The 19,647-nt window shown below is 51.0% G+C and overlaps 1 protein-coding gene across 1 annotated transcript; it reads right to left on the bottom strand.

Moving 5' to 3' along the window:
* Window positions 1-97: 97 nt before the first annotated feature.
* Window positions 98-19,361, bottom strand: LOC306669582 (transmembrane emp24 domain-containing protein 11-like; the record flags this gene model as incomplete). Its single annotated transcript, XM_079153643.1, has 5 exons — window positions 98-247; window positions 1,016-1,165; window positions 1,751-1,876; window positions 10,883-10,983; window positions 19,238-19,361. The coding sequence occupies 5 exons, from the start codon at window positions 19,359-19,361 to the stop codon at window positions 98-100; spliced, it is 651 nt and encodes a 216-aa protein (XP_079009769.1).
* Between the last annotated feature and the right edge of the window lie 286 nt (window positions 19,362-19,647).

The following is a 19,647-nucleotide window of genomic DNA, read 5'->3' as shown; positions in this document are numbered from 1 at the left end:
CCACTGTTGTCTTTGAAATCACAGTACACATTTATGCACGTATTTTGGTTTATTCATTCAAACATTATGCAGATTATTTGCGATTACCTATAATGTTTTAAACAAGCTTCTTAGCCATAAAGAAGTCTTTAAGGTACTTCATTTGGAAAATTCCAACTGAGATGAAGATTAATGTTTGTGCAAAAGCCCACCATAAAACACTGCTGTTTGTATCTTCACTGGTCATTCGAAAAATTTCTTCACGGTCCTATGCAGAAAAGAAATGGATGGGTTTAGTTTCTTAAATACTTTAATGTGTGATTTTTAGGGGAAGGTTGCTGTATGTGTTCAAGGTATTTAATATTACCCAGTTAATATTATGCTGAAGTGCACTGTCTGATTTTCTAAGCTGGAATCTGTTTTTTAACTGAGTGTGAAAGAGTAAAAATCAACCTTATAAAACACATTTTGGTGTAAAATACAGGAATTTTATCTGTGACTTCATACATCTTATTTGCCACCATCAAGCAAAGCAAGCACTGCCTGCCCGGATGGGTGAGTCCACTGCTGTAGTTCTTGCTTTACACTACTGCTGTGCCACATACTTGTCTTATCTGCCACCCCAGTCCTGCTGTCCAGATCGTGGAACCCAGGCTTGGAGCTGACACACAGTTGGTGAGTGGTAGCGCATGTTTGAGCCCACTGAGCACAGTGACTCAGAAAGCAGGGTCAAGGACACACTGATCTTTAAAATAGGCCCGCTTGGCCCTGTAGACACAGAGAATGCGTAAGCTCCCACCTTCTGCTCCTGTGTGCTTTTCTGGTACAAGGAGAGAACAGTGAGAGAGAGGAGTGCCTTTCCTAGCAGAGCCCAGCCCCGCACAGTGCCAACAGTCTCCACTCGCCGTCTGCCCACACGGTTCTACTTTAGGAGACCAGGAAACAGCAGGCGGTTCCTTTCCTGGTCCAGGGGCTTCGTGTTGAGAAACGAGTTTTTGACAGGAAGGGATCAAAGAATCTGAGTAGGTGGACTGACCCTTTGATAGTTTTGTTCTTTTAGTATCTGCTCAATTTGTTCCATTAGATGTTCAAGCTTGAAGGTGACTTCATTGACTTTGTCCTTTGCCTGAGCCATCGCAGCATCAAGGTCGTGTTCTCCAGCTCGGATATCCAAGTGGATGCGCTGCTGAAACAGTGAAGAGGAGGGAGCAGGCATTGGAAGGCAGTTGGGTGCTTCCTGCCGTTCTTGCTCCTCCTTCCGCCCGCTTTCCCTTCTTGGCACTGGGGTGGGTGCCACTTCATGCCTGGTCTCCCTTTCGTCCCCATTCTACTCAGTTGCCTTTAACAATGATGCGGAAAGTGCCAACCTAATGACCTGAGAGTATATTCACAGCCTCTTGAAAATCAGATTTACTATGAGGTGCTGAGAAAATTTGATTGATGCTCTCAGGAAACTTTTCTTTATGTATAACCGAATTTCCTACACTAAAGTACAGATTCTCTTCATCTGTCTCCACACCTAGGGAATGGCCACCTGCCACCCGTCTGTAAGAGTTCCATTTATTAGAATTCCATTATTGACTCACCCGTCAGCCTTCACTGTTTTTGAGTCTGAGTGGCCACAGTTCTTCAAACCTTCCCTCAGCTCTTTTCAAGCCCTGTAATTGACTTCACGGCTCCCTTCCGAAAGCCCTCTGAGCTGCACGGAGACCAGGCAGGACCTTAGCAAGGTTCCCTAGGTGTCAGCAGGCCTCCAGAGGTGCACACTCACCAGCCTTCTCTCTCCAGGTAACGTGAGCCTTGTAGAATTAGATTCTAAGCAAATGATGTGTTCGCCAGGTGAATATGAAGTAAAATAGAATGTTCCTTCTGGGCCAAATAACTTCGATAATAATACCTAGGGTTAAGGATTTCCATAGTTTATTATTCTCTACATTCTTAAAAATAAATTTCCCTATATAAATCTGTTTAAAAGTATATAGTTCCCAGAGAAGAAATCAAATAGCTAACAAACATGACAGATGTTCAGCTTTGCAAGTAATAAAAAATTCAGACAAGAATTAGGCATTCCTTGTGTATTATTAGATTGATAAGGATTTTGTAAAAATATTTTAAAATGTTGATAAACCTTTATTTTATTCATTTATTTATATGTGGTGCTGAGAATTGAACCCAGTGCCTCACACATGCTAGGCAAGTGCTCTACCACTGAGCCACAACCCAGTCCCTTATAAGGATTTAAAAGTACTCAGGTAGTGTGCAGACTGTAAACAGAACAAGTGTTTTAGAGAGTAGTTAGGCAATATGTGTTACAAATGTTTAAATCATAGAACCATCAATTCTACCTATACAAACTTATTCCAGTAAAATGTGTAAGAAGACAAAATTATATGTAAAAGGATATTTACTGTGATGTTTGTAATAGCAAAATTGTATTTTTGAAATAACTACCTTTCAGTAGGGGATTGATTAGATAAGTTTAGGAAAGCCCCTTTTCACTGCTGTGTGTCAGTGAAAAGGATGCTAAACCAACATCTGCACCAGAGGTATCCTTGATAAAGAAGTCTGTGGAGGATGCTGGTTTATAAAAGATATTTTTATAAGAGTGTACCTGCATGCATATGTTCCTATATTCATAGAAAAGAATGCCAGAGAATATTCTCCAAGCTGTAAACAGTGGTTACATTTGCTAGGGAACTTTAGTTTCCTGCTTAGAATATTTTATAGTGTCAGGATTTCAATAGAAAGTTACCGAGCGTCCTAAAAGGCAGAAGACACAGTTTGAAGACACTGAGAAAGCATCAGAACCAGATACAGATACGGCAGAGGTGTTGGAATTATCAGGTCAGGAATTAAAAAGCAACTCTGATTAATATGCTAAAGGTTCTGATGGGAAAAGTAGACAACATGCCAGAAAAAATGGGTAATATAAGCAGGGAAATGGAAATTCTAAAGAAGAAATTGTAGAGATTTTAAAATACTGTAAAAGCAATGAAGAATGCCTTTGATAGTAGGTTCTTTAGTAGACTTGTCACAGCCAAGGAAGTCTTTTGAGTTTAAGGCTGTGTAGATGGATAATTGCAACACTGAAATACAAAGAGGGAGGAAAGGAAAGGAATATCCAGTAACCTGGACAGGGCAGAAGGCAGGACTTGGCATAATGGGAAAGCCAGCAAGAGAAGGAAGCAAAAGAAATACTTGAAGCAACAATGACTGAGAATTTTCCCCAAGTTAATGTTAGACCAAGGAAACTCAGAGAACACCGTACAGGATAAACACCCAAATAAAACAAACAGCACCACCAATAAAAACTGTACACGGCCTATCACACCCACACTTCAGAAGATCAGAGCTCAAGAAAACATCTAGAAAGGGGACAGAGGAGAAAACCCTGCCTGACAAGGGGCAAAGGCAAGAATCACATCTAACTTCTCAGGAACTGAGCAAGAAGAGAGTGAAGTGAAATACTGTATTGGGAGAGAAAGACAAACCCCCACCAGCCTAGGATGCAGGACGCAGAAGCATCCTTCAAGAATTAAGAACTTTGTCAGAAAAACAAAAATGAGGGAGATTGTTGCCAGTTAAACTGCCTTTCCAGACATGTTAAAATAAGATTCTCAGAAGGAGATGACGCAGGCCTGAGGTTCCAGCTGCATAAAGGGTATCAGAGAACTGCAGGCTGAGGTTACTGGGATGCATCCTCCTCATTCCTAATGGGTTGACAGGTTAACGGTTATTCAGGGTGACGGCAGCAGGGCTTCCAGTGGTGGCAGTGCACGTGTTAAGGGAAGGAACAGAGGCGATGAATGAAGAACTGGAGCATAATTAGAAACGCTGTATGAGAAGGAACTTGCACACCTACAAAGCAGTACAATGCTCTCTGAAACCGGACTTGGGCTTGCTATAAATGTGTACTGCAAGCTCTAGGACAACTACCTTTAAAAGGGTTTTAAAAAGTACAATTTATATGTTAGGGAGAGAAGAGGGAATCATAGAAAATGCACAATTAAAACCATGAAAAGAAAAATGGAGAAAATTGGAACAAAGAACAAGGGCAATGAAATAAACAACAAATATTCCAGATGGTAATCAAACTACATCAGTAATCACTTCAGATATCAGTGGTCTAAATGCATCAGTTAAAAGTAATTGTCAGAACAGGTTTAAAAAAAAAAAAAACCTAATTACGTGACTACAAGAAAATCACATCATAAAGATATAGATTAAAAGTAATGGGACAAAAAAATATATACCCTGCTAACCTTGAGAAAGAAAGCTAAAGTAACTATATTAGTTTAGACAGTAAACTTCAAAAGCAAAGGGAATTATCAGGAATACTTAGGAAACAGCACAAGGTGATAAGGGGTCCAGTTCTCCAAGAAGGTGTGTGGTCCTTACTGTGAATGCACTTAGGGATGAACATGAGAACATGAAAGAAATAAAACAGAGCTTCAAGAAGTAGATTGATCCGTTGTTTTAATTGCAGATGTCAACATCTTTTATCAGAAACGGATCATCATGAGAAAATAAGGACATCGTTCCCGCTGGCATCATCAGTTGACGGAAGGTCCTGGACAGCTATACACTCATTCAGCCAACAGAAGCAGAGTACAGTTTTTTGTTTGTTTTTGTCAGACTCTCATGGAATGTAAACTTCTGGGCCATGTGTCCACCAGAACAAATTTAGAAGGTCTGAACTCACACAACGTGTACTCTCAGACCACAGTCTAATGAAACTAGCAATCAATAGCAGAATGATGGCGTGGGCTCCCCGAAGTCTTGGAAGCTACCATGAGCCAAGGAACAGATCGCAAGAGGTCTGTAGAGTGTTCCAGAAAATTAAGGTACAGCTTAACAAACTCGTGGGATGCAGTGAAGGCCGCGTTTGGAGGGAAATCTAAAACTGAACGCATTTATCAGAAAAAAGAAGGTCTGAAGTCAGTGATCCAGGAAAAGGAAAGCAAATGCCATGTAAGCAGAAGAAAAGAAGTAACTAGAGCAGAAATCAAGGGGATTTCGACAGGAAATAGAAACATCAAGGAAACTAAAAAATTGGTTCTTGGAAAAGATAGTCAAACGGGTAAGCTGCTTGACAAATAAGAAGAAAAAAGGAAGACACAAGTCGCTGACCTCAGAAGTGCAGGAGGGGCATTCCTGCAGACCCTGTGGACCTGCAAGGTGATGGAGTGCTGAGTAGCTGCCCACAGTCGGGAGTGATGTGGTTTGGATCGGAAAGGTCCCCAAGGGCTCCTGTTTCAGGCCAGGGTCTTGATGCAGCAGTCCCCAGAGGTGGGGTCTTGGAGGCTCTGACCTCACCAGTGAATGAGTCCATAATGGATTCACAGCCGAAGGGACCATTAGGAGGTCCATTTGGAAAGGGTGGGAGGTGGGGTCTGCCTGGAGGAAGCTCACTGAGCTTGTCCTGAAGGGGCATATCTTGTTCCTGGTTCTTTCCTTCTTTGCTCTCCGCTTCCCAGCTGCCATGCAGTGAGCAGCTTTGTTTTGCCACATGTTCCCAGGAGTGACATACTGCTTCGTCATAGGGCCCAACAAGCATGAACTGTGACCGTCAGCCAAAATATGTTTCCTCCTTCACACTGTTTTTCTCAAATATTATGTCATAGTATGAAAAGTAGACTAACATACATAACCTAGTTGAAATGGACCAATTTCTTGGCAATCTTCCAAAACTCATGCAAGAAAATATAGATAATCTGAATAGGTCTGTACCTAGAGATTGAATCAAGAATGAATAACCTGCGCTGAGGTTGTGGCTCAGTGGTAGAGCACTTGCCTAGCATGTGTGAGACACTGGGTTCAATCCTCAGCACCACATAAAAACAAACAAAGGCATTCTGTCCATCTATAACTACAACAAAAATGAATTTTAAAAAATGGATGAATAACCTTTCGAGATGGAAAGCACCAGGCCCAGATGGGTTCACTGGTGAATCATACCAAACACTGAAGAAATGAATTATGACAACTGACTTCTTTCTAAGATAGACACAGAAAGAATACTTCCTGATTTTTGTTTGAACACCCGGGCTCAGGTGATCCCACCTCAGCCTCCCCAGGATTGGGACTGCAAGGATTCACCACTGTGCCTGACTCTTATTTCAAGTTCATTTTATGAAAGTAACATTGCCCTAGAACAAAACCAGATGATATTATAAGAAAAATCTATGGATGATCTCTCTCTCATGAACATACATACAAAAATCGTACACAGCACAGGAGCAGAAGAGAGCTGTGTGCTGTGGCTGGTGGGGCTTGTGGCACGTGTGCCAGGCTGGGTGAGCATCGAGTGCGGGGCCATCACATCAGCAGGCTGGAGAACCACGGGTGCAACAACTGGTGAGGAAAGCCTTTGACAAGAGACACTGCTTATCCATGATGGGCTCACTAAACCAAGGACAGGGCTGATCCAATTTAAAGAAGGTTATCCACGGAAAACCCACAGCTATCAGACTCAATGGTGAGAATCCAGAAGCTTTTCCACTAAGGTCGGGAGGAAGACAGGATGTCATCTCTCACCACTTTATTTAACATAGGACTGGGAGGTCTAGCTATCGGGACAAGAAAAGGAAACATCAGGAAAACAGACTGGCAAGGAAGAAATAAAACTGTCCTGATTCACAGAGGATATGATGACATACACACCAAACGCAAAAGAATTCCCAGTAACAGGAGACCAAGGCAGGAGGATGGCAAGTTCAAGGCCAGCCTTAGCAACTAAGTAAGACCCCATCTCAGAATAAAAACAAAAAAGGGAGATGTGGCTTAGTGGGAGAACCTCCCAGGTTCAATCCCAGTACCAAAAAGAAATTTCAAAAGAATTGACAAACCAAAGGGATAAGTGATTTTAGCAAGGTTGGAGGATATAAGATTAATATATTACAGTGAATCACTTTTCTATATGTGGATAATGAACGAATGTGAAAAGTACTGTTTATATCAGCACCCTCCCCAAAATAAAATATTCATAAATCTAACAAACTATGCACAAGATTAGTGTGAGAAAACCTACAAAACTGTGATGAATGAATTCTAAGAATCAAATAAATGGAAAGGAGTCCATGTTCACTGGCAGGAAGACTCAATATTGTCAGGATGTCAGTTCTTCCCAATTTGGTCTACAGATTCAACCCAATTCCAGTAAAACCTCACAAGTTGTTTTGTGACTCGACAAACTGATTCTCGTGTTTACATGCAGAGGTGAAAGGCTTCCAGAGCCCCTGCGCAGGAGGAGGAAGATGTCAAGGACTGATGCTGCCTGACTTTAGGATGTCTGGAGGAGCTGCTGTCATCGCAGCAGCGAGGTAATGGCTGATGGACAGAAAGATGGGCCCACAGGACTGAATGGAGTCCAGAAATACAGCCACTTAAACATTTTACCTGACATTTGGCAAAGGAAAAAAGCAATACAGTGGAGAAAATACCGTCTTGTAAAATGGTGCTGGAACCACTGGACATTGATGTGCAAAAAGCCTAGATGTGGACCTAACGCCCTCTGTGAGAATTGTCTCAACGTATATCAGAGACCTGAATGCAAATGCAAAATATACCACTTCTCAGAGATCATAGGAGAAAATGCAGATGACCCCGGGTTCCACACCAAAGGCATGGCCCGAGAAAGCACTGATAAGATGAACCTGAAAAGCTCAAGGCTCACGCCTTGCAGAAGACATTGTCAAGGGCTGGGAGCGTCTCTAGTGGCAGAGTGCTTGCCTAGCGTGCACTGAGGCCCTGCGTTCAGTCCCTACTGCTGAAGGGGTCAGGGGGAGACACCTGTGATCCCAGCAACTCAAGACCCTGAGCAGGAGGACCACAAATTCAAGGTCAGCCTCAGCAACTTAGCAAGACCCTGTCTCAAAACATTCTTTTAAAAGACTGGGGATGTAGCTCAGTGGTTAAGCACCCCTGGGTTTAATCCCCAGTACCAAAAAAATAAATAAATGAAAATGACATGGTGAAGAAGAGAATGAGACAAACCTCTGACTGGGAAAGAATATCTGTGGAAGACATATCTAAGCTGGTCAAACTAAACAAAGAGCTCTTTAAAATCGACAAGGAGAAGGAGCCCAGCTTTCAAATGGACAAATATCTGAACAGACACCTGGCAAAGAAGATTACAGGTGGCAAATAGGCATATGAAAAGAGACTCAAAGCATGTGTAGGGAATCGCTCATCACAACAGGGAGATGTCCCTCACACCTACTGCCTGTTAGATTGGCACAGATCCAAAACACTGCCCATACCAAGTGTGACAAGGACACGCAGCAACAGCAGCACTCGTTCACTGCTGGGGAAAGCAGAATGGTGCACAGACTCCTGGAGACAGTGTGGCATTATCCTGGAGAAGTAAGTATATATATGGTCTACAAGCGTGCTCCTTGGCATTACTAAGTGATCTGAAACCTGCAGTCACACACAGACTGCAAGTGGATGTCCATAGCAGCTCGGAGCATGATTGCCCCAACTTATAAGTAGCCATGCTGCCCTGGCACAGGCGAGTGTGTAAACTGGCACATTGGATGTGTGGTGTTACCCAGCACTACCAGGCCAGGGACCTGAGGAGCACATCATCAAGTGGACATGCTGAAGAGATTGCTGTGATTCCAACAGCGTCACATTCTGAAAACATGACTCAGGACAGCCAAGGGTCGGTGAGAGGGAGATTCTGGTGAGCACAGAGGATGTTCAAGGTGGAGAAATCACCCTGCAACACCACACATTTGTCCAGACCCACGAAATGTATGTTGCCAAGAAAAACATGCTGTAAACCTCAGAACCCGGGCACATGGGTTGTGGCAAAAGCCCTCAGGGGCTGGGGTTATTTGTAGTCAGGGAGGCCGTGCCTGAGCCAGCGCAGGAAAGTCCCTGTACTTTCTGCTCAGTTTTGCTGTGACCCTAAAACTGCTCTAAAACAGGGAAGTCTTAAAAACATATATACTACACAGATAGAAAAATGCAGTAAAGATGCTTTTTAAAATGTCTTTCAGTTTTGATTTGGAGAAAATAAAGAATATTTTCATGTTCTTAATGTCTTTCAATAGACCATTAAAAGGGAAGGTTTGTCAGATAAGGCTGCGGTCAAGGGTGAGGTCTTATAATTACTTCCTATTTTTGTATGAATAGCAAAAACTTCCTCTTTGAAGAAATGCTCAGTGGCGACTCACTACCTGTTCAATCACGTTTCTGAGACTTAGATTTGTATTCAAGAGCCTACGTTGCCTTGTTTCATGAACATACAGTTCAAACAGTTTTGAATGCTTTTTCCCTTAGTGAGTTTGAATCTCAGAGTTGCAGTCTGACATCTGAGTCTAACCCTGCGACCACGGTTGCCTCTGCCGGGCAGGACAGGAATGTCGAGAGTGGGAAATGGGGTGAGGAGGTGGTGGTTCACGAGCACACGCCCACGGTCACTGCCTGCTCTGCCCGTTCACTCAGGTTGCCCCTCGCTGCTGCAGGAATGGGCAGCTCATCAAGTTTGGCAACACGGAGAGTCCTGAGCTGACGCTGAGCAAGCAGAAGTAGAATACTCGAGGATTGTCAGACAGGACGTTGGTCTTTCAGAACTGATGACAGCAGAGAAGGTTCCCGTCACCTAATTGCCACACAGACCTTCCTGAAAGTAAGGCCTGTGGGGCAAGAATTTTGTCCCTCTCCTAGGCTGAGAAGAGGCTTGGGCGTATATTTCACACATGATGTGTGCTTGTTACAGGTTTACAGAGTGGATAGAAATACCTCTTGCTTCTACAAGGGAAGATTGTCTCAGGCAGTTGTGTATTTTGTTTTTCTTAAGAGACAAGATACACGGCACTTTCTAGGCTGGACTTCACACGTGGAATGAGGCAGTCCTCCTGCCTCTGACTCCCATGCAGCTGGGGGTACAAGTGTGTGTGACTGCACCCGGTGAGCAGTTGTGCACTTTAAAGAGTAAGCCTCTCTCTTCTGAAAACAAACAGGCTTTCATTTCTCCTGCCCACAGAGCACCCTGTCCTTGTCTCCTGAGAGGCCCATCTGTCCTGCAGGGCCTTTTTCTGCCACTGCCTGCTGTTTATAAGCTCATTGCTTGGACCACTATTTTTGTGGGTGATGGATCGAGGATTGCAGAGCACCTTGTGCTGGTACTGTGGCATCTGGATGTCACTGTAATATCCACTGTACACACAAGGAAACCGAGGGTCAAACCAGTCAAATCATCTGACCTGGGTTTTTCCTCTTAGATGACAATGTGCACTTGAAATCAGCTCTGCCTCCTGGATCTACACTCTCTTTGACCGTGCTGTTTTCTACTCCTTCACTGCTGCCCTGTGGGGACAAGGTTCTCTATGACCTGACAGAACCAGGAGCTTCTGAATTACTTGAGAAAGCCTCTGCCAGAATCCGAGGAAGGAGATAGGCTATGGTCTTCTGACCCTTGGTCTTTGGGGAAGCCGTAGCTCCAGCAAAGATAGGACCCAAGCCAGGCTAAATGGGCAAGCCTCCTTGTGGTCCACAGGTGGCCCTCACTTGACTTCCCTTGAAACTTTCTAGACCCCAGGGTCTTTGAGGGCAAGGTGCTAAATCTTTCGGTCCTAAATAAAAAGTTGTAGGTGGGTGTGGTAGTGCACACCCATAACCTTGGCAACTCAGGAGACTGAGGCAGGAGCATTGCAAGTCGGAGGCCAGCCTGGGCAACTTAGCAAGACCCTGTCTCAAAAGAAAAAATAAAAAGGGCTGGGGACGTGGCTCAGTGGTAGAGCACCTCTGGGTTCAACCCCTGGTACAAAGGAAAAGCTTGTGAATGCTGCCCAGTGGTGCTCAGTTGTGTGTGGGCAGAAGCTGTGACACCGTGGGCTGGTCGCAGGTGGGTCCTGCAAGCGCACTTAGTGACTTGGCACAGATGCACGCTCACCTCATCACGGTAGGTCGTGACAGTCACCCACATCCCCAGGCCAGGGGCCGGTTCTCGGAAGCCATGACTGCCTGGGTCCCATTGCTGGATCTTGAAAGTCCCTGTATCACAAGCAAGAGATGGTGACTGCGTATGTGGGAGTCAGCAATGGGTCATGGCCTCCAGGGTAGGCCAGTGTCCTTCTCTACTCATCTTTGTCACGGAGGACCCCTGGCCGGAGCAGTCTCCACCCTGGGGACTGGGCCGTCCACCCACCATCTGGCTCTGGGCAGGCAGTATGGCTGGAGATGCTGGTTCAGCTCACGTTGTCTGCGTGGCCTGCCAGCTGCTCCACCACGCGGCCTCTGTCTCCCACGCGGGAGAATGGGGCACGCCCCGCCCTGTCCAAACCCCAGAGTGCTGAGGCTGCGGCAGCAAGCCTGGGAAGGGTCTCCCAACACGTGGACCTGCTGTCCAGCACCATGCCACCCGTGTCCCCGCCGCTCTGCCCCATGCCCGTCTGTAGGACTCCTTCCTAAGCACACAGCGAGTCCTGGGATCCCCACACTGGCGCTAGGAGCCCTTCTCCCGGCACGCCGTGCTGAGGGCCCTGGTCTGCACCGTGAGGTGCTGGGAGCCACCGACGTCGCACTCCTCTTTCTGTGGCTCTCTGGGTCTGGCAGTAAGCCTGGGGCAGTGTCTGGCCCATGGTGGGGGCTCAGTGAATGTCTGTGGAGTGAGTGAAAGCGTCCCACAGTTCAGGTTCGACGCCGGGCTTGAAGAATGGGCGCCAGCTGTGCCCAGGCCCACTGAAGCACCAGTGCTCCTGGCGCACAGCCTGGCGCTCTCAGCGCCAGCAGGGGGCTTCCTGCCTGCATCCCCACGGTGCCCTTCAGGCAGGTGTGTTGGCAGGAGGTGTCATGGCCAGGGAGGCCGGCAGATGGCAGAGGAGAGGCACCGCTGCCAGGCCAGTCGCAGGAGAGGCTCACTTCCTGGGGAAGCCGTCCCTGGCTGAGCCCTGCAGCCTGGCAGAGCCCTGTGCAGCTTCCCACCACACGGCCAGGAGCTGGCCGGGCTCACTGGCTAGGAACGGGCACACAACTTGCACTGCACCTTGGGCACTGCGCTGGACCTTGCCATGCCTCCGTTTCCCCGCTGATAAGACAAGGATGACGTGTTATATCTCAGCCAGGTGTGGTGGTGCACGCCTGTAATCCCAGCTACTGCAGAGGCTGAGGCAGGGAGGTCACGCATTTGAGGCCAGCCTCAGAAACTTAGGGAGACTCTCCAAATTAAATAGAAAGGGCTGGGGTGCAGCTCAGCAGTAGAGCGCCCTGGGCTCAGTCCCCAGGACCACAAGCCCGTAATGACAGTGAGCAATAAGGGCACAGCTCCCTCTGGGCGTGAGGAGCCGTGGCTCCTGTGCTGTGCCTGGTGTGGAGCCAAGCACGTCACAGGCTCCCTGCGCAGAGCCAGCAGAGCACCAGAAGGGGGCGCTCGAGGCCTCACCACAACCCAGCCCGGGACCCAACCAGGGTCCCACATGGCTGCCCTTGCTGCCAGCACCCTCCTCCTGCGCTTGGTCAGAGCCAGCACTGTGGGGCGGGGTCCCCACACCTCTTCTGGACCTGTGGCCACGGATGGTCACCCCACTTCTCCAGGCTGTGTCCTTGAGAGGGAGCCAGGGTGGTGGACTGCATCACAGGAATGGACACGCTCACTGCAGGGGCTTCAGAAAGGTCAGCCCCTCCAGGAGTGTCTGGTATTGGAATGACCCCTCTAGCCTTTCTCCTATAAATACGTGCTATATATTTTATCAAAAATGAGATTGGAGGGCTAGGGTTATGGATCAGTGGTATAGCGCTCGCCTAGCATGCCTGAGGCCCTGGGTTCCATCCTCAGCACCACATAAAAATAAAGGTATGGTGTCCACCTACAACTAAAATGTGTGTGTGTGTGTGTGTGTGTGTGTGTGTGTGTGTGTGCGTGTGTATAAATGTTTTAAAAAATGAGATTGGAGCCAGGCACAGTGGTGCATGTCCATAATCCCAGTGGCTGGGGAGGCTGAGGCAGGAGGATCATGAGTGTAAAGCAGCCTCAGCAATGTAGCAAGGCCCTGTCTCTCAATAAGATATTTAAAAGGGCCTGGGGATGTGGCTCAGTGGTTGAGTGCCCCTGGGTTCAATCCCCAGTACCAAAATAATAATAATAATAATAATAATAATAATAATAATAATAATAATGAGATTGGAACATGCATACTATCTGTGCCTTGATTTTCCAACTTAGCTTTTGTGATCAGTTTTCCATGTCTTAAATTTTCTTCTGTTACCTTAAATGGAGGTCTGTTCAGAGAACACGGCCCGGCACTGAGCACAATGTGGCAGGCAGCAGGGGTCTGTGTTCACGGACTGGGTGGACAGACCATGGGACGGGAGTCTTGCTGTTTGTGACTTGAAGCCACATAGTCTGGCGGACCTGGACCCCCACTCACAAGCCACACTGCCCCTCATCGGTGGGCCAGGCATAGTGACCACGCTCCTCCTCTCGGGTGCCCTGGAGTAGAGGAGTCAGCAGTGCTGAGAAGGCTGCTGCCTGAGCCATCGTCCTAACCTGCAGACCACAGTCAACAGAGAGGATCCCCTTCGCTGAAGACCCTGTTCTTAGAACGAAGCCCACACCTGCTCTGGCCAGGACCCCGGGACCTGGCCCTCACCCTCAGCGACCAGTCCGCTGCTCCTGTGCCTATGAGGAGGGTGAGCATGTGGAGCGAGGCTCACCCTGGGAGGCGTGCACTCCCACGGTCCTGCCCGGTGGCTCTCAGGTGCTGCCCGCCACAGGGTCCAGGACCCTTAGCCCTGCGGGTGCCTGGCTCCGCCCGGTGTGCTCACTACCTGATGGTGGGCAGCTGGTGCGGAGGGAGTGGTGTCCAGAGTGATCTCTGGAGCTGTCCAGGATCCTGGAGGATCTCCCCGTGGCCTTGCTGGGACTCGGTCAGCAATGTGCTGCTTACACAGGCCATCAGTGTGGGTCCATGCATCCTGCCAGCGGACAGCTGCCGTCCCAGAGGCCCCGAGCCGCCTCTCTCCAACCACGGCCCTGGAGGCTGCAGGACTGAGGGCAGACACGGGGTCTGCCTTGGCTGCTTGCACGCGCCACTGTCGGGCGCCGGGTGGGGCTGGGAGGGTGGCCCACTGTGCCTGGGCTGCCCGCGGGCCCCTGAGCAGGGTGCCCGGGTGTGCATCCCCTGTGCTGTGTGGCAGGCTGCCCCGCTGGACCTCCATGAGGCCAGAATGGGGGCTGCTCATGGCCTGGGCACGCAGTGGCTTTCGGCAGCACCCTGCAGGCCTGCTTGGCGCTTGCCTGGCGACTGCCCAGATCAGCACCGCCTCACAGGTTCCCTGGGGTCAGGTCCTACGGGCCACGGGTCTGTCTGCCTTTGGCTGCGGGGCAGCCCTGCAGCTCTGGGGTGGGCTCCACTCCAGGTGGCCTCCCGCCCCAGGGGAGCAGGACGGCCTTGTTCGTCCGCCCACCTGTAGGTGGGCTTGGTTCTGTGAGCAGGCAGAGCGGTGAGCCTGGGTGCCCTTCTTTGGGGTGGCAACCCAGGGGTGGAATTTCCAGTCTGCATCGTCCTGTGCTCCCGAGCCCGGCGCAGGACGGGCCGAGGCAACTAGAAAGCACCTGCGGCTCCTTCCCCTCCGGCCGGGAGCACTTCAGCGGTGAGCTCCTGCACTGGAACCTCTGCTCAGGTCTGCTTCAGAGCCCGAGCAGAGGAGGCAGAGGGGCGCACGGCCGCCTGAGGATCTGGGCAGGGCCTGTTTCCCTGCGGGATTTTGAATGACGGTGCGATCTCACCGAAGTCCCTCTCCTGCGGTCCCCTGGTCTCTAGGAAGACTTGTACTTGAAGGACTGACCACACCAGGGGCCCTGCAGAAGGAGCACCAAGGAGCAAACCCATGGAATCACGAGGCTCTCCCCCTTGGCAAGCAGCACCCGAGCTGACCGCTGGGCTCCCCGCACGTCCCCTTCCTGTCGGTCCTGGCCTTGTTTGCAGGCAGCCCTCCAGGGCGGCGTTCATCCCAGCAGGCAGGGGCACAGGGGCCTCCCAGACTCGCCACCGAGGTGCGGTACCCTCCTGGCTCCAGAAGCTGGGGCTCCCCGCTGAGGGCCTTCATGCACAGGACTGGGGGCAGTGAGGTCAAGCGCACAGAGCCTCGGCCTGGGGTTTCCAGCAAGGTCACAGTGCTGGGGTTCGCCGTGTTGGCAGCAGTGCCCTTGGCTGGCAGTTCCCAGGCATGAGCCCACCTGGTCTCCCCCTCAGCCTCCTGTGGGAGCCTCTGCTTCTCGGGAGGACACAGCCATCTGAGGGTTAGGCCCAAAGTCACCCCTGCTTCTTCAGAGGTGAAGGGGGATAGCAGAGGCCAAGTTAGGGAGGCTGGAGGCAGGCAGGCAGTGGGAACTGACCTTGACAGAACACCTGCGGCCCTGCAAGCCAGGCCCAGCTGTCTGCAGCTCAGGGAGGACACCGCACAGTCACCTGCTTTGGGGAAGGGCAGTGGGTTCCAAAGCTCTGTCTCCAGCCCTTCCTTACTCCTCTGTGGCGATGTCACCTCCATCAGGGAGGCTGGACGCCTTCCTCCCCACCCACGTTTAGGGCTAATGAGAAACGCCTTCAGGCAGACCTTGCCTCTGGCTCTGGGTTGTCCCCTTTGAACATCTAGATGGCCCTGAGGTGGAAGGAGAGACGGGACGGTTGGCACAGGGCTTCCTGGCCTCCCTGAAAGGTCAGAACTTGTTTTTAACGGTGGTCTCACCAGTGGACGCGGAGAATTCTGGTACTTATGGTGGCACTCGACGCTGCGTTCCTGAAGGCGTGGGCACCGACTCTGTGCCTGTGTGGCCACTGAAGGCCTGTGGCCATGTAGGGACAGAGCACGGGTGGAGGTGTGCCTGGGGTGCGCCTCAGGCCAGGCGCGGGCGGCGGCGAGCGGCTGCGCGAGCTCGGGGCTGCAGACGGTGCCTGGGTGCCTGTGAGCCAGCGCTGAGTGTGTTCCCTCCTGCTGGGACCCTCCAGCCCCGCTGCCTCTGCGTCTCTCCAGTGGCTGGGGCTACCTGTCAGGTTTCAGTCCTTCCGTGTTCTTTGGAGGCCGGCCTCATGGCTATAGGCTGGATGGGGAGTACCAGGAGCTTCCGTGGTAAGCTCCTCCAAGGTGTCATTCCCCGGCCACTGGGGCCGGCCCGCTGCAGCTCCATCCTGATCCTGGGCCTGAACCTGCTCCCAGGTGGAGGCCCTCTGGGCGTCGGCTGCAGGTCCACCACCCTGCAGAGGCTCAGCCTTCACCTGGGTCCATGCACTGGTAACACCTGGGTCCATACACTGGTAACACCTAGGTCCATGTACTGGTGACACCTAGGCCCATGTACTGGTGACACCTAGGCCCATGTACTGGTGACACCTAGGCCCATGTACTGGTGGCTCCTAGGTCCATGTACTGGTGACTCCTAGGTCCATGTACTGGTGACACCTAGGCCCATGTACTGGTGACACCTAGGCCCATGTACTGGTGATACCTAGGTCCATGTACTGGTGACTCCTAGGTCCATGTACTGGTGACACCTAGGCCCATGTACTGGTGACACCTAGGCCCATGTACTGGTGGCTCCTAGGTCCATGTACTGGTGACTCCTAGGTCCATGTACTGGTGACACCTAGGCCCATGTACTGGTGACACCTAGGCCCATGTACCGGTGACACCTAGGCCCATGTACTGGTGACACCTAGGCCCATGTACTGGTGACACCTAGGCCCATGTACTGGTGGCTCCTAGGTCTATGTACTGGTAACACCTAGGCCCATGTACTGGTGACACCTAGGTCCATGTACTGGTGACACCTAGGTCCATGTACTGGTAACACCTGGGTCCATGCACTGGTGACTCCTAGGCCCATGTACTGGTGACACCTAGGCCCATGTACTGGTGACTCCTAGGTCCATGTACTGGTGACACCTAGGTCCATGTACTGGTGACTCCTAGGTCCATGTACTGGTGACACCTAGGTCCATGTACTGGTGACTCCTAGGTCCATGTATTGGTGACTCCTAGGTCCATGCACTGGTGACACCTAGGTCCATGTACCGGTGACTCCTAGGTCCATGTATTGGTGACTCCTAGGTCCATGTACCGGTGTCTCCTAGGTCCATGTACTGGTGACACCTGGGTCCATGTACTGGTGACTCCTAGGTCCATGTACTGGTGACACCTAGGTCCATGTACTGGTGACTCCTAGGTCCATGTACTGGTGACACCTAGGTCCATGTACTGGTGACTCCTAGGTCCATGTACTGGTGACTCCTAGGTCCATGTACTGGTGACACCTAGGTCCATGTACTGGTGACTCCTAGGTCCATGTACTGGTGACACCTAGGTCCATGTACTGGTGACTCCTAGGTCCATGTACTGGTGACTCCTAGGTCCATGTACTGGTGACACCTAGGTCCATGTACTGGTGACACCTAGGTCCATGTACTGGTGACACCTAGGTCCATGTACTGGTGACACCTAGGTCCATGCACTGGTGACATATGGGTCCATGCACTGGTGCCTCCTAGGCCCCGTTCCTGGCCTCTGAGTGGCTAATCTCGGCATGGGCCCAGAGCTCGCCTGGCATCGCTTCCCCCCAGCCCTTTGTCTGCAGAGCTATGCAAGAGATGCTGAGGAGACCTCAGAGTGGGGTGGCAGACTCGGAGGCACAGACAGGGAGGAGAGGGCAGTTGCAACTGGGAAAGAGCCAGGGCGAGGGGTGAGGGAGGAGTGGCAGAAAGCAGTGTCCCGGGGCAAGGCCTGAGGCTCCTGCGGGTAGCTGAGATCTGAGGTTGAGACGGGGTGCCCTCAGGCCACACCAGGCCCGCTCACACGGCTGCAGGAGCTGCACCTCAGGCATCTCTGTGGTTCTGTGATGCACTGGTGACATCAGTGATGCAAGGTGCCACTAGCCTGGTCTGTCCAACCAGTGGGACTGCAGCCCGCTGTCCCAAGGTGCCGCTAGCCAGGTCTGTCCAGCCAGTGGGACTGCAGCCCGCTGTCCCAAGGTGCCGCTAGCCAGGTCTGTCCAGCCAGTGGGACTGCAGCCCGCTGTCCCAAGGTGCCGCTAGCCAGGTCTGTCCAGCCAGTGGCCGCAGGTCAGCAGGCAGACAGGAGTTACTCTGTCCCTCTTACTCTCGCTCTGCCCTTTAAAAGGCAGGCAGAAAAATCCACAAGCTACCCAAAGGAGACCAGGGGCCCAGGGCTCACCCAGGAGGCGCTTCCTCTGGGTACCCGCCAGACAGAGCCCGCTGCCCTCTGTGTGCTGGCGGGCTTGAAGGGCCTGCAGATGCAAGGTCCCCACAGCTAGAAAGAGCAGGCACCACCGTCACCGTCATAGTCATAGTGGACGAAAGCAGGGAGGCTGAGGAGCTTGCTAGCCATGGACGGGGGCAGGTCAGAATGCTGCTCCCCTCGCTGACCCTGACAGCAGGAAGGCTCCAGTACTGCAGTGCCCAGCTTGTCTGCTGGCCCCCGGTCATCCCAGGCACTGCCCCATCCTTGCCCTCCCCTCCAGGCTTGCTGAGTTTCTTTGATTTTTGCAGGCTGGGCCTTGACTCGAGAACAGGACTGGTTCCTAGGGCTGAAGCCTAGTGGTCCAGACGGTCTGAAGGCAGGGCTCAGCTCCCCCAGGTGGAGAGTGAGTGACATAAATGGTAAGATGTAAAACGGGACTTAGGGTGCCTCTAGATCTACATCACCTTTCTTTTCTTTTGCATTGAGATCCAAGAGCTCAATAGTGATTGTGACTTGAGTGTCGGGCATCGTGCCAGATTTCCCGTGCAACATCGAGACTGCCAGGCACTGGTTTCTTCCTCGGAAGGTGGGCCGAGCTCGCCTACGTGAGGATGTGCTTGCAGCACAGGAATGTGCAGAGGTCACCGTGACGGGACTTAAGGGCAGTCTGCCTGGCGGGCCGTCTGGGTCTGCCCGGATGCCCCTGCCCATGGGCTCCAGGAGCCATGTGGACTCCTGCTGTGTGTCCTGCTTTACTGGACCAGTCTGAAGACCTCTCACGTGTTTTGGCTGCTCAGCCACAATTAGCATGTCACATGCCAGGGAGATTCTTTAGCTCATGGAAACCTGACACCAGAAGAAGAGATCAAGCATCTCCTGATTTTGCATTTAAGAGATCAAGCATTTAAGAATGACTCAATTCACTCCTGAGCCTATTTCACATTGGCTTTGCGCCACTTGGTGAATGGTGGAGAGAGGGCCACAGCACTATGCTCACTGCCCAGTAGTAGACGGGAAGAGATCCGAGTCAGCCTCCAGCTGAGCACGCATCACCTACCTGCTACCCATGTGTCCCCTGGAACATCTTCTATTAGGCATTTCTGCTCTTCTTCCCCTGCATGGAGATAAAAAGCAGCCAAAGGCGAGAGGCTGAGACACACAAGAATTGCTTGCACTCGCATGGCCCTGGCTGAGGCCGGTGGCAGCTGTGCTTTCTATGGCCTGGATCAGAGGCACGTGACTGCTTCTTGCAAGCATATGTTTCCTTGGGTGACCTTGTGAGACTGATTGTCGTGAGAAGCAACATGTGTGCACACACTTGGGCAGGTGACTGCAGCAAATCCCAGGGACAAGATCAAAAGGCTCCTGGACCTTCAGGCCTCTCCAGGCAGAGTGCCGTCAGAGTCCACTTCCGTCCACTACTTTTTAAGGGTTTTGAAGTGTTCCGCTGGGTGAGAGGCAGTGCCA

This window comes from Sciurus vulgaris, assembly GCF_902686455.1.
Source record: "Sciurus vulgaris genome assembly, chromosome: 9".
Classification (NCBI taxonomy): Eukaryota; Metazoa; Chordata; class Mammalia; order Rodentia; family Sciuridae; genus Sciurus; species Sciurus vulgaris.
This window is presented reverse-complemented; position numbering and strand designations above follow the sequence as displayed.